The sequence below is a fragment of the Macaca fascicularis genome, chromosome 1, assembly GCF_037993035.2.
Source record: "Macaca fascicularis isolate 582-1 chromosome 1, T2T-MFA8v1.1".
NCBI lineage: Eukaryota > Metazoa > Chordata > Mammalia > Primates > Cercopithecidae > Macaca > Macaca fascicularis.
Window position 1 is genome coordinate 188,282,507 of NC_088375.1, and position 13,701 is coordinate 188,296,207.

A 13,701-nucleotide genomic window follows, 5' to 3' on the forward strand; every position below is an offset into this window, starting at 1 on the left:
CAGCACTTTGGGAGGCCAAGGTGGACAGATCAAGAGGTCAGGAGTTCGAGACCGGCCTGGCCAACATAGTGAAACCCCGTCTCTCCTAAAAATACAAAAATTAACTGAGCATAGTGGCGGGTACCTGTAGTCCCGGCTACTCACGATGCTGAGGCAGGAGAATCACTTGAACCTGGAAGGCAGAGGTTGCAGTCAGCCAAGATCGTGCCACTGCACTCCAGCCTGGGCGACAGAGCGAGACTGTCTCAAAAAAAAAAAAAACCCAAAACACATAAACAAAAAACAAAAAGAAACCAAAAGGTACTCGTGTGGCTGCACAGTGGAGGAGGGGAAGAGACACACAAGATGAGGCTGGAGAGGTAGGTGGAAACGGCACATCACACAGAGCCTTGGAAGACACAAGGAAGAGACTGAATTTTTATTCTAGGAGGAACGGGAAACCATTGGAAGGTCTTAAGCAGAGAAATGATGCACTCTGATTAATAGTTTTATGTTTTATTTATTTGTTTTAGATGGAGTTTCACTCTTGTTGCCCAGGCTGGAGTGCAATGGTGAGATCTCAGCTCACTGCAACCTCTGCCTCCCGGGTAGAAGTGATTCTCCTGTCTCAGCATCCCAAGTAGCTCGGATTACAGGCATTCACCACCACACCTGGCTCTTTTTTTTTTTTTTTTTTTTTTTTTTTTAGTAGAGACAGGGTTTCACCATGTTAGTCAGGCTGGTCGTGAACTCCTGACGTCAGGTGACCCACCCGCTTCGGCCTCCCAAAATGCTGGGATTACAGGTGTGCACCACAGCACCAGGCCGTATTTAAAAAAAAATTTTTTTGAGACAGAGTCTCACTCTGTTGTTGCCCAGGCTGGAGTTCAGCAGAGCGATTTCACCTCACTACAACCTCTGTCTCCTGGGTTCACGCAATTCCCCTGCTTCAGCCTCCCAAGTAGCTGGGATTACAGGCACGTGCCACCACGCCTGGCTAATTTTTGTATTTTTAGCAGAGACAGGGTTTCATCATGTTGGGTAGGCTGGTCTCAAACTCCTAACCTCAAATGATCTGCCCACCTCAGCCTCCCAAAGTGTTGGGAGTATAGGCATTAGCCACCACGCCCGGCCTATTTTATTTATTTATTTTTACCAAGACTGAGTCTCACTCTGTTACCCAGGCTGGAGTGCAGTGGCGCGATCTCGGCTCACTGCAACCTCTGCCTCCTGGGTTCAAGCAATTCTCCTGCCTCAGCCTCCTGAGTAGCTGGGACTACAGGTGCACGCTACCATGCCTGGCAAAATTTTTTTGTATTTTTAGTAGAGCCAGGGTTTCGCCATGTTGGCCAGGCTAGTCTCGAGCTCCTGACCTCAGTGATCCACCCGCCTCGGCCTCTCAAAGTGCTGGGATTACAGGTGCGAGCCACCGCGCCTGGCCTGATTTATACTTTTAAAAGATCATTCCAGCTACTGTGTGGAGAATGGATTAGAGGGCAGCCAGGGCTGAAAGAGGGGAGCCCAGAAGGGAAGTCACTGGAGCATCCAGATGAGGGAGGTGGCTCGGACTAGAGCGTGGTCGTGGAGATGAAACACAGTGGCCACGTCTAGCCTCAGTGACCACTTCCCCTCCCCTCGGCAGCATTTGGCCCCTTGTCCATCCTGTCCCCAAGCCCTAATCACAGGAGGAATAGATATGTTTGTGTCAATGTCCACATCCCCAGAAGGCCAGGTTTGACTCAAGTCAGCTGAGGTCTGGACATGGCCATGCTGAGGCTCCAAGGGCTGAATCAATGAACCAGTGAAGGCGCCTCCACTCTGCAGCCTCATGTCTGAAAGCACGAGGATATTGGCAACTGAAAGAGAGAAATGGGGCAGGAAGAGGAAGCTGGGGCAGATGGTAGTGGTTTTATGAAAGAAGCAAAATTACGGCAGTGGTTACAAGAAATCAGGGCAAAGCGCGGCATCTACCTAGTTGTCCCAATCCAGGTGTCCCCATATAGGTTGGATCCTCACATCTGCCCTGAAAATGGCCCCACAGAGGCAGGGATGGCACTGGGAGAGAGTGCAGGCGCCAATGGGTATGGCAACCTGGAGGGCAAAGGCCTTCTGGAGGAATAGGAAAACCAGGGTGGAGAAGGAAGTCTTGCGAAGGCAACTCTTCTAGAAAGAATTTGAAATACAGGTAGAAGCCGTGCATCTGCCCTACCTAGAGGGCTCAGGCTCTGAAACATCTCCAGCCAGCAGTAGAATTAGGGCTGGGGCCAGGGAAGAGCAAAGCAACTGGGCTAATGGGGTTAAGAAACTCCTAGGGTCAGCCGGGTGTGGTAGTCCACACCTGTAATCCCAGCACTTTGGGAGGCCGAAGCGGGCGGATCACCTGAGGTTGGGAGTTTGAGACCAGCCTGGCCAACACGGAGAAACCCTGTCTCTACTAAAAATAAAAAATTAGCCGGGCATGGTGGTGCATGCCTGTAATCCCAGCTACTCAGGAGGCTGAGGCAGGAGAATCGCTTGAAACCAGGAGGCGGAAAATTGCTTGAACCCAGGAGGCGGAGGTTGCAGTGAGCCGAGATCACACCATTGCACTCCAGCCTGGGCAACAAGAGTGAAACTCTGTCTAAAAAAATAAATAAACTCCTAGGGTTGGCTACAGATGCCACCTTTCTACCAGCCAGGTGACACAGTCCAGTAAGAGGTGGATGGCAGACCAGCTGAGACAGCTCACCTCCATCCTGTCAATTCCCAAAGGGCCCCATCTCTACCCCTGGGCCAAGGTTCAGGCCTTAGGCCCCTCTCCCCAAATTAGGGATCATGGAGCAGCTTTCTTACCCTTCTATAGGTTTTGCCCCACGAGTCTAGTCCTCAGGCTGAGCTATGATCTTTCCAGAGTCCCACTGCCCTCGAGACAGAATTCAAGTTCCTGACCTGGCTGCCCAAGTCCACCTTGATCTGTCCTCACCTACATCTCTGCTTCCCCTGTGCCCACTCAACATGCCCGCCATTTACCAAACCCACCCTGATCTTTGGGCATACTGTCCTTTCTCTCTGAGATGTCCTCAACCCCTAGCTCAGTCTCTGGAAAACTTCTAGACTCAACACACATCCACCTCCTTCAGGAAGCCTTCCCAGGGCAATCCAGGCCTTGGCCAGCCCTGAGAGCACACTCTACCAGGTCACCTTGTCTCATGCCGGCCTCCCCAGGCCCATGGGCTCCTCTTGCAAACAGCACCAGCTCAGGGCCAACACGTTGGATTCTCTGCAACCCAACTCAGTGCTTCCCCTGCTGCCCTGTGCTAGCCACAGAAAACAGAGATGTAGCAATGGGGTCCCTGCCGTCAAGGAAAGCCAGTGTGGTAAGGCAGGCAGACACACCCCCCAATACCCACCACACAAGGCAGACTGGGAAGAAACAGCCCATATACTCCAGGGCCCAGAGACAGGAGGAAAGGCCTCCTGGAGAGAGAAGAATCTGAGCCAGGTCTCAAAGCATGGAAAGCAGAGGAACAGAAAGAGCTTTCTAGGCAGGGAAAGGAGCAGAGGAAGGAAGGAGACCAAGGGCAGTGTCCTGCAGAGCAGGGTTTAGTATAGGTGAGAGAGGAGGGGCAGGGCTGAAGTGCTGGGGGATACAAGCTTGCACCTCTCCTGTGGGCGATGAGCACCAGGGGAGGTTGTAGAGCAGGAGACTGGCATGGCTGGAGCCTGGGTCTGCATGGTCAAGCCATCCCTGCTTTCAACAGGCTCCAACCCCCACCTTCACGATGACACCCAGAAAACACACAGACGAGGAGCTGTTTCTTGACTGTTAGTTGGGCCCTGGCCCATGTCATACCCACGGGCTGCCACATGGGGGTGGAGGGATCAGGACGAAGAGAGGGGACCAGAGCAGGGACGGAGGTCCAGACTCAGGGAGTCGGCGCTTCTTGCAGGGGGTTGGGGGAGAGGACACAGAAGCCTCTGCCCCATGCAGGACATTTCCTTGCTGTGGCAGCAGGGCAGCTGTGCCCTGACTAGGCTGGGCTGCAAAGAGCGTGAGTCTCAAGTCCTCCAGAGCCAGAGTCATCAGGATGACTGCTTTTCAGGGGTCATCAGTCGCTCCACCTCCCGCATGAACCGCAGACACAACTCCTCCTGCCAGGGCAGAGCCACGCACTGCACGGCCACGGGCAGCCCCACACTCTTCTTCATGCCCTATAGGGGACACAGGCATCAGGATAGGGTTAGCGAGGCAGGACTCCCCACTCCCAGGCCCAGGAAGCACGCCAGCTAGAGAGAGGCCGCAAAGCAGGGCCAGGCCACAGTCCTTCAGGTCTTGTTTAAGAAAGGCTGGCAAACCCGCAGTACTGGTACTGTTTCCTCCACAGCGGCCAGAGTCAGGGTGGGGAGTGAGTTCAGCTGAGGGGCAGGCCAGTCCTCACCTTCTGCAGCACCTTGTCCCAGATATCCCCAAAGTAGCCCCTGTAATGTTCCATCTGGGCCTCGTCCTCAGCAGTCACTGTGGTGACAGGCACCACCCCTGCTGGGAAGTCCAGGCAGTTGTAGAGCATAGTGTAGCTGACGGCCCCTGGAACACAACACAAGCAGCTGCAGCAGGCCCCAGGAATCTCAGTGCCAGCTCTGGGCCTGAGTCAAACCTCATATGAAATGGCACCCTGTGTCTACAGCCAGAGAAAGGCTCTCTCCCAGGACTGAGGTCTGAGTGACAAAGCCCAGGAATTTAGATTTCAGGGCCAGGCTGGACATCCCACTGATGCTTGCCCCATGCCTTTGCCCATGTACTTTCCCCACTGGGAATGTTGTTTCTGTTTTCTTTTCCTCTTCCTTTTTTGAGACAGAGTCTCACTCTGTCACCCAGGCTGGAGCGCAGTAGTGTGATCACAAATCACTGCAGCCTCGACCTCCTGGGCTCAAGCAATCCTCCCGCCTCAGCCCCCCGAGTAGCCAGGACTACAGGAACGTGCAACCACAACCGGCTTATCTTTCTATTTTTTGTAGCAACAGAGGCCTCACTATGTTGCCTGGACTGCTCTTGAGCTCCTGGGCTCAAGTGATCCTCCAGCCTCAGCCTCCCAAAGTGCTGGGATTATAGGTGTGAGCCACCGCGCCTGGCCCCTATTTTTTTGATTTATCTAAATCCCACCTGGACTTCAAACCACCATCTCCCCAAACTAGATTCCGTAATTCAAGGTCCCCAACTTGAATAGTGCTGATGATAGAAAAATCAAACCCTGCCAGGGCATCCCACATGACTCCCATGTCTCCAGCCAGCCAGACTGTGGGCCCCCGCAAGGGCAGGGTCCTCTCCGAGGGCTCCTCTTCTTCCATTTCCTGGCAGCCCTGCAGGGCACATGGCCAGATTCATAGAAGGGACAGGGAGGGTGTCTGGCCTCACCTGTGGCCTTGCCTGGGGCATTCAAGTCCAGAGCAGGGCCTAGCATAGGGGTCAGCAGCACATCCAGGTCCAGCGCCCTCCACTGGGCAATCACAGTTTTGCGGTACACCTGTGGGGGACACAGCGCACCGGGTGAAAGCACGCAGACCTGGCCCCCCCCAGGCTCTCTAACTCAGGGACTGTGGCTAGGGTGGCTCTGGCCCCAGCACCTCCCCCTGAATCTGAAAGGAGCCACAGTGGGACACAGGTGCTCCGGGCAGGCGGTGCTGCTTCTCAGAGGGCATCGCTCGTTCCGCCTCCAGGATGAATTGTGGACATGCCTCTTCCTGCTGGGGCAGAGCCACACACAGGCAGCTCCAGAGGGGCAAAAAGGCGGCCAGGACAGGGGCCCTGGGCTGACCCAGCCGCAAAGGATGGGCATCTGGGCAAGTAAGGGTCCCAGAGCTGGGCCCGAGTGGTGGTCCAGGGAGTGGAAGGGGGACGACAGGCCAGTCTGGGAGCCCCGTGGGGGCAGTGGCCGCAAGACCCTGTTAGTGGGTGCCCTGTCCAACTCCACCCTCCCCCCGGCACCCTGCTCCAGTCCAGAGGCTCTGGTCTCACCTCAATCTCATGCTGCAGTTCCCAGAGTTTTCCAGCCGACCTGGGCAGAAGGAGTGTGGTCACCAGCCATCATGGTCACAGCCATGGAGATCAGCAACATCAGACCCCTACTGCCAACCCTCCAGATCTCACCCCTCCGTGGACCCTTCACAACCCCATGGGAGCTGAGAGGGAAGTTCAAACCCCTACTGTCTGGATGAGAAAATCAGGCCCCAGAGGGGCACAGGCTGTCACTTGGTGACTCCACAGCAGAGCCAGGACTAGCTCAGGCCTCATTCCTCGCTACCCTCAGGACACAGGAGAGGCCATAGATGCCGCCAGTCCTGAAGCCTGGTGGTGAGGGAAGGAGTGAGTCCACGGGATGTCAGGGCCTGAAATGGGGCAGTTTACACCCTGCTTTTCCAGCCCAAGCCACTAAGAGGCAAGTAGGACCTGGCAGAGCTCAGGTCAGCTCAGATCTCTAACAGCAGCATCTCTCCCAGGTGCCCCACCACCAGCCCAGGCCAACCCCCACTTCCTGGTCCTTTCCACCCACACCCCAGCCAGGTCAACCTCCTCTCCTCCAACTCCCCCATCCTCTTGTCCCCCTCAGGCCTTTGTTCTCCGGCCAGAACCGGACCTTGCCAAGACAACTTCAAAGTCCCACCTGAAGGCCACAAAGGTTGCCCCCCTGCCTGGGCCACTTCCAGCCTCAGAGGCTACTTCCCTCAAGTCCTTTCCTGTCAGAAACTACCCAGACCCAGACTCGGGTCAGGACAGGCAGGGGCAGCAGCTGGGCACAGAAGAACCCTCACCGAGACTTCATGTTGCTGAGGAAAGCTGACAGCCTTGGGAGCTGCACAGGACAGATGCAGGGTCGGTGACTCCGCTCTGGGCCACGGCAGGTGTCAATCTTCTTCAGGTCAAGCCACTGGGGACCTGTCCCTCCATGCCTCCCCCCAGGGCCCAGGTCAGCCCCCCTTTCAGCACGCAGGTTGGCTGAAGATCGCAGGGCACAGGGGAGGAGAGCCATCTGGGTGGGGACTGGAGGGAAGAGGAGGCCATGCCTGACCAAACCAAGAGAGGCTGAGGAAGGCCATGGGGGATCACGTGATAGGAGGCCCTAGGTTCCTCCCAGTCATCCTAGCCCCTCTACTCCTTGTGCCCTCACCAGAGGCTTCACCAGGAAGGCCAGCAGTCCTTTAAGCCACTGGGGAAGCTTCAGAATTGAGACCAGGTCCCCCAGGCAAGAGTCCACGAAATCACCTTTGCTGGGAAACAAAAGGCTGGGTCCAGGCACTCCCATCCCCGCATCCTTCCCGGCTTGCTCACCTGGCCCACAGCAATCCCGTTCTCTATGCAGGGATACTGTCCACCTCCTCCTCACCAGATTCGGCTCCCTCCTTCCAAACATGCCGTTTGTTTCTACTGATCCTTTGGGATGCCTGGGCTCCAACCCACACCCACGGGAGCTCCCCAAGGCAGGACTCAGGGTATCCCTCTCCAGCAAACCCAGCTCAGAGCTCTAAGAACTGAGGGCAACGTCTCCCTGATGAGGCCTCCCTGAGGGTACCTCCCCTTTGACATGGAGGCCAGCCTGGAGGCACAGGTGGCGCAATCCAGGGTGGGCTGCCCATGAAGCATGGCTCTGAGGCTATCTCTGGCTCAAGATCTCAGGGAAAGGTCTCAGGCAGCTGATCCTGGGGACTCATTCCCAGGGCCAGAGTGAGGATTGACCCCTTCCACTGATGCCTGGACCACACTTGGCTGCTAGGGGAAGGAAAGGAACGTGACAGGCTGGGCCCTTGACTGAGTGAAGCTGCAGGGCCAAGCTTCAGGCTGCAGGGCTAAGTTCTCCATCGGTGAAGTGGAGGAAGGAGGACTGTGTTCTGAAGGGTTCCAGTCCATCCAGCAGAGGTATATCACCAGGAGGGGCCTTCACAGTCCTGTCCTCTGCCCCTGACAACCTTTAAGGACTAAAAACAGCCCAGAGGAACCAACTTCCCTAAAAATGAGCTCTGCAAAGTCCCTTAAAAGGAGCCTGGTCCAACTCACCCACTTTACAGGAGAGAAAGCTGAGGTCCTGCTCAAAAGGAAGACTTGGCTCAAGTCAGACAGAGCCTGGAATCACCCAAGTCCAAGCCCCCACCCTCCTGCCTGGATCTTGCCCTTGCCCCAAATCTTTCCCAAACAGAGAGGCAACCTCCTGCCCACCTCCTACCTCATAACAAGCTCAGATCAAGGATAGGCCACAGATATTCAACCCAGCCTCCTCCCCTCGGGCTGGCACCCTGGCAAGGGATCTCCAGGGTCAGTGTGCCCAGCTGGAGGGACAGCGAGGTCCCAGCCCAGAGTGATCAGGCCTTTGTTGGATTCAGCTAAGGCCCATCCAGGTATCACCACACCCTGCTGCTCCCCCTGGGTCTGCCTACTTTTCTGATCCCACCAAGACCCCAGAGCCCACTATCACTCACAAGTTCTGTAGGAAGGTGTGGCCACCGTCACTGAAGAGCCCACCTGTTGACAGGGTCTCCAGAGCATGGGGTATGTTGCTTGGCAAGAAGGGAACCAGCTGCAAGGATTGAGGGGTGTAAGGCCTTCTGACCTAACCAATGGCTCCATGATCCCCATGCTGTCTGGGTGGCCCTGAGGATGGATTGGACCAACTCTGCCCACATGATAGCTCTCACTAGAGCCACAAAGGCAGACTTACTGACCCAAGAAAACTCACTGTGGAATGCACAGCATGAGAGAAGTCTGGAGCCACACATAAAGTTGTATAAATGACCAGACCAAAACCCATGGCCCTGGGAACCTCTGGACAGCTGTGCACCACTGCCTACAGCTGAAGAGCCTCCCTGCATGCAGTGCTCACACATCACACAGCACAGGGCTGAAGTTCTCCCTTAATCACTCCTCCAATACTCTTGATCAGCCCTCTATATACTTGTCCCACAGGGCCTCAGTTCACCCTGATGACAACACCATCAGAGTGCCAGGATGCCAGGGATGGAGTAGTCATGGGTACCAGGAAGGCTTCCCAGGAGGACAGGAGATGCCAGTACTTCCAGGACCCTGCAGTCATACCGTGTGCCCCGCAGCCTCAAGGCTCTGTTTGGTCTCCAGCACGGCCCGCTTCATGGCCGGGGTGGGCATGGTATAGTTGTCAGTCTCATAGTACCCCACACGCAGGGGCTGAGAGCTGGTGTAGATCTGGAGGGAAAATACAGGGGATAGGGGCAGGTCAGGAGAAGACAGCCCTAGGCAGGAGCCCTAGAGATCAGAGAAACTACTCAGCCCCAGACACAGCTGCAAGGCTGCAGTCAGCGAGGCCAGCCCCTTCTGCATCTGACCCTTTCATAAAACACCTTCACAGTGACTCAGGTGGGCAGAGCAAGGATAAGGATTCCTACTGGTCATATGAGGAAACTGAGGCTTGAGTTCTCAATAGGGAGATTAGGTGGGACTGGGACTTGCCCAAAGCTACCCAATGCAGAGTGACAAGACAGGTCTGGAATGCAGGCATGCTGTCTTCTGTGCTGAGGCTCTCCACCACCTGTCCTGGCTCTCATGATAAACTGTTCCATACTTCCAGACAGGGACCTCATCTCCTCCTCTTCTCCGAGGAAGGACTTCGCAGCTGCCTATCGCTGTGGGTTCGGTTAGAATATCTCCCTCTGCCTGAGGAGGGGGAGTTCACCCTACCCAGCCCAGATCTGCCCTGCTGCCCCACTCCCAAGAAACACCAAGGCCCAATCTCCTTCCTGTCCACAAACCCTCAACCTTTCCAAGGCAACCTTTGCTGGGGCGAGGGCAAGAGGTCTATACAAGATAGACAATCTCTGGACTGCTGAGAAATGGGGCTTACGTCACACAGCTTACTATCTACATTAATGTGACTTCACTCTTCCTCTGTCTACACCAATCTAACTTTACAGCTCCTGAACACTGTGTTGGAGTGGGCACAGAGGATGACCTAGGGCCCAGCACCTGCCTCACTGGGGACATCTGGCCCCAGCCTCAACCTGGCTGTTTCTGGCCTTCGACCCCAATAGAGAAAGAGAGAACCAGGACCAGGGCACAACCAGAACACTCAAGAGAGCAAAATAGTGGTCTCAGATGCCCCGCAATAAGGGATGAGCCGGGAGGAAGATGATCACTGGCCACTCCCCCACCTCCTCCAAATAACACACATAAGCACAAATAACCTTCCAATTCATTCCAGAAACACCCATCAACTCTTCAACAGGAAGCATCAGCTGACACCTCTCGCCTCAAAATCCACACCCTGCTATGCCCACCAATCCTTAACATGGGCGATCACATGATGACCCCAACCCAATCTTAACCAACCCCCATGTTGAATGATCCACCTTAAACCAGACTTCAAAATCTCAGCAGATCTCCCCACCCTTCCTGCCCTCTGAGATGCTACTAAGGCTTTGCAAGACAGTGCTGCCTCGCCACAGAAAGCAACAAGCCCAGCCTATCTCGGCAACAGGCTGTTGCGGTGGTACTCTGGGGAGCAGCATGCCACGCTGCCTGCAGACCCCGGCTCACGCAGCCTACCTCTGGCAAGAACGGGCTACATGAGCTGGGGTCTGCAGGCAGCGTGGCATGCTGCTCGCCAAAACGTGGACAGGAATACTGTTAGAAAGGCCTCTGTTTGCTGAAGGTCAGCGGGCTGGGAAGTGATTCCTGCATCCCTGGTGCCAGCAGCAGAGGCTGGGCGCCTTTGAAAGTCTGTGGATTTCCAAATGCAGGCAAGGGCTCCATCTGGTGGCCGTCTGTGGAGGAGCAACCCGCCCTGGCCTCAGAGCCCTGGGGCACGGTTCTCAGGAGACAGGGCCTCCAAGCCCTGGGGTGGCTGTCTAGGTTCAGCAGTCCACACCCATGCCCACCCAGCCCTGCTCACCTCTTCCCTGAAGGGCAAGGGAGGCACAGTGGGGTCCAAGCGGAACATGTCCTCGCACAGCAGGGCTCGCAGGCACAGCGCCAGGCTCTCCACGTCCCGGGCCATGGGGCCCACGGAGGGGCGCACTGTGAGGCAGAGAGGGGAGGGAAGTAAGCAGACAAGGAGGGAGGAATCCAGACCTGAGCAGCCTGGGGGCCAGACACTGCCCTGCCACCTGAGAAGCATGGGTGCAAGCGGGTCAGGCCGACCCCCACCCTCCTAGGGGAGAGCACCATGGACCTCACCTGCCTCCTGTCCATAGACACAGCCCTTCAGGCCACTCTTGCTGGATAAGAAACATAAGACGCTGGAAACAGGAAACGGCCACCCGCCGCCATGCCCACACCCACAGAGCAGTTCTGAACACTTACCGCTTTGGAAACTAGGACCCATGCCCAGCCAGTGGTACTGTAATGCTTCCTCCCAGCAAAACCCCGGAGACCGAATCCCTGCCTGGAGCCCAGAGAGGTTGGAAGCTAGGCCAAGGTCACACAGCAAGGGGCCCAGAAGCGCCCTCCACCCACCCTACCTGAGGCGGTTCCCCGTGGGCTTGAGGCCGCAGATGCCGCAGAAGGAGGAGGGGAAGCGGATGCTGCCTCCCATATCAGTGCCTAAGCCCAGGGGGGAGCCTCCAGACCCGATGAGGGCCCCTTCACCCCCTGAGGAGCCCCCTGGGCTTTTGGAGGACTTCCATGGGTTCACGGTCTGGCCAAAGAGGGGGTTACTGCAGTCATAGCTGGAGGAGGCAAGAACGGGTCAGCCCGTGTCATGCTGGGACCGGTGCCCCTGCCCCACCCTGCCCCAAGACCCAACCTGAACATGGACTGGGGCACATTGGTGTGCACGAAGGGCACAGCACCCTGCAGCTTCAGCACATGCACCACCACACTGTCGCACTCCGCCGGCGCCCCTTCGTTCAGGCTCAAGCCCAGCGTGGAGTCCTGGCCCTGGGAGGAGGGATGGGCACCAAAAGGGACATGACCTGTGAGTCAGAGCCCGTGGGCAGCCCAGGGCCAACTCTAACAGCTGTCACACAGGCCAAGACAGGTATACCAGTGTCCCCTCGCAAGGCCTTTGGACATGATACCTCCTCTGAGGGCCCAAAATGATCCAAGATACAAAGCAGGCTGGCAGGGATGGAGGCGACAATGGAGGCCTGGCACTGAGGCAGAGCATACCTTGTAGGTGAAGCACTCCTTGAGGCTCACAGGGACGCCATAGAGCAGGCCCTGCCTTGGGGCCTGGGACAGCTGAGTCTCACAGTCAGCCAGATAGGATGTCACACAGTTGGTCCCTTTGTTCACCTCCCAGGCCTGAGGAAGGGGAAGTAGATATAAGGTAAAAGGAGGCTGGCCTTTTTAAAACATTGTGGTGAAATATACATCATGTAGAACTGGCCTTTTAAAGTATACCCAGGGAGAGGGGAACCAGCAACATGGCCCAGAGCCTGGGGCACAGAGGATGACCTAGGGCCCGGCATCTGCCTCACTGGTGACATTTGGCCCAGGCCTCATCCTGGCTGTGTCTGGCCTTCAACCAGGACCAGGGCACAACCAGGACACTCAAGGGAGCAAGATACTGGCCTCAGATGCCCCCCAGACAGGGGGTGAGCTGGGAGGAAAATGATCACTGGCCACTCCCCCACCTCCTCCAAGCCACATCTCTGCCCAGTGAGGCAGACAGAAACCAGACAGGGGCAGCCCTCGTCACTGGTCACACTGAAGGGTGCCACAGAGCAGGGCTAGACCAGACTCCCGCCTCCCGGAGCCCAGCACTCTCTCCTCTACCCCACGCCTTCCCCACACGTAGCCCAGTCAAGCCTCCCCCCTTACCCAGGAACTCTTGAATTTGATAATCAAGTTACATGGAGTAGGAGCTTGACAAAAGGGAAGAACAGGTGAATAGCGGAAATCTGCCTACAATGCTCAAACCACACCACACAGGGTCCTACAGAAGGAAAGGTGAGGGCGGAGTGGGATGCAGCTTTCAGTAAATACTCCTACTCCTGGGGGTCATCTGGGGGAAACAGGGTGGGCTGTGTTGCCATATTTGGGCATGTGCAAAATCTGTCCCTGGGGTACCCGAGGCAGGAACAGAGAAGGCCAATCTAACCAGATTGACTAGATTAACTAGGAAGGGCAGGAGCCTTTTCAGGGACATTGACAGGGAAGAAGCAAGACCATCTGCTGAGACTGTGTATGTGCCCCTCTCAGTGACACCAGCCCAGCATGCTCTCGCTCCCTCAGCTGCAGCCCCCACAGCATTGTCACATACACTGCACCCAGACAATTCACCTGCCTAGGGGTCACACACGCCCTTTCAAGAAATCATGCAGGCCACACTCACAAAGCACAATTTGTCTCTCCCTCTTTCCTCCCTCCCTCCCTTTCTTTTCAAGCACATTTCTTGAGCATTTATTATGTGAGATGCAACATGTTGAGCACTAAGGTTCAAAGACAAATAGATAAGCTCTGTCCACAAAGACCCCACATGGGAAAGAGATAGAGAAGACAAGTCTGACATTGTGATGAGAAATGTGCTGTTAGAATGAGAGCAGACCTGGAAGAGGAAACTCTGCCTCAGGCGGCGAATGGAAGATGGTGCCTCCTGCTCTGAGCCCTGAAGGCTCAGCCAGGGGAGCCCATGGCACAGAGAGGGGCAAAGAAGAGGGAAACAGCCTTCCAGGTAAAGGAGCCCCACCCGAGCCAGTGCAGAGCTGCTGACACCCCAAGCTCCAGAAGGCCTTGGCCAGAGGTGATGCGACACACAGAGGAGGAGTACAAGAGATGGCCTGAAG

At 56.1% G+C, this 13,701-nt stretch overlaps 1 protein-coding gene across 20 annotated transcripts in view; it reads right to left on the reverse strand.

The window, feature by feature from the left end:
• Positions 1 to 3,771: 3,771 nt before the first annotated feature.
• LOC102134628 (fatty-acid amide hydrolase 1) overlaps positions 3,772 to 13,701 on the reverse strand; it is a 60,991-nt gene continuing 51,061 nt past the window's right edge. For 4 of the 20 annotated variants that reach the window (XM_065533524.1, XM_065533529.2, XM_074007777.1 and 1 more), the window contains 12 exons: positions 12,083 to 12,217; positions 11,718 to 11,851; positions 11,434 to 11,640; positions 11,150 to 11,190; positions 10,866 to 10,990; positions 9,038 to 9,163; positions 8,425 to 8,522; positions 6,766 to 7,017; positions 5,972 to 6,011; positions 5,372 to 5,480; positions 4,398 to 4,543; positions 3,772 to 4,170 (listed from right to left, as the gene is read on the reverse strand). In XM_065533524.1, coding sequence (XP_065389596.1) covers positions 4,042 to 4,170; positions 4,398 to 4,543; positions 5,372 to 5,480; positions 5,972 to 6,011; positions 6,766 to 7,017; positions 8,425 to 8,522; positions 9,038 to 9,163; positions 10,866 to 10,990; positions 11,150 to 11,190; positions 11,434 to 11,640; positions 11,718 to 11,851; positions 12,083 to 12,217 — 1,542 coding nt within the window. In that variant the 3' untranslated portion in view covers positions 3,772 to 4,041. Of the gene's footprint in view, positions 4,171 to 4,397; positions 4,544 to 5,371; positions 5,481 to 5,971; positions 6,012 to 6,765; positions 7,018 to 7,121; positions 7,222 to 8,424; positions 8,523 to 9,037; positions 9,164 to 10,519; positions 10,738 to 10,865; positions 10,991 to 11,149; positions 11,191 to 11,275; positions 11,358 to 11,433; positions 11,641 to 11,717; positions 11,852 to 12,082; positions 12,218 to 13,701 lie in introns of all 20 variants that reach the window. The other 16 variants (XR_006692295.3, XR_012420654.1, XR_012420621.1 and 13 more) reach the window with 13 other exon arrangements.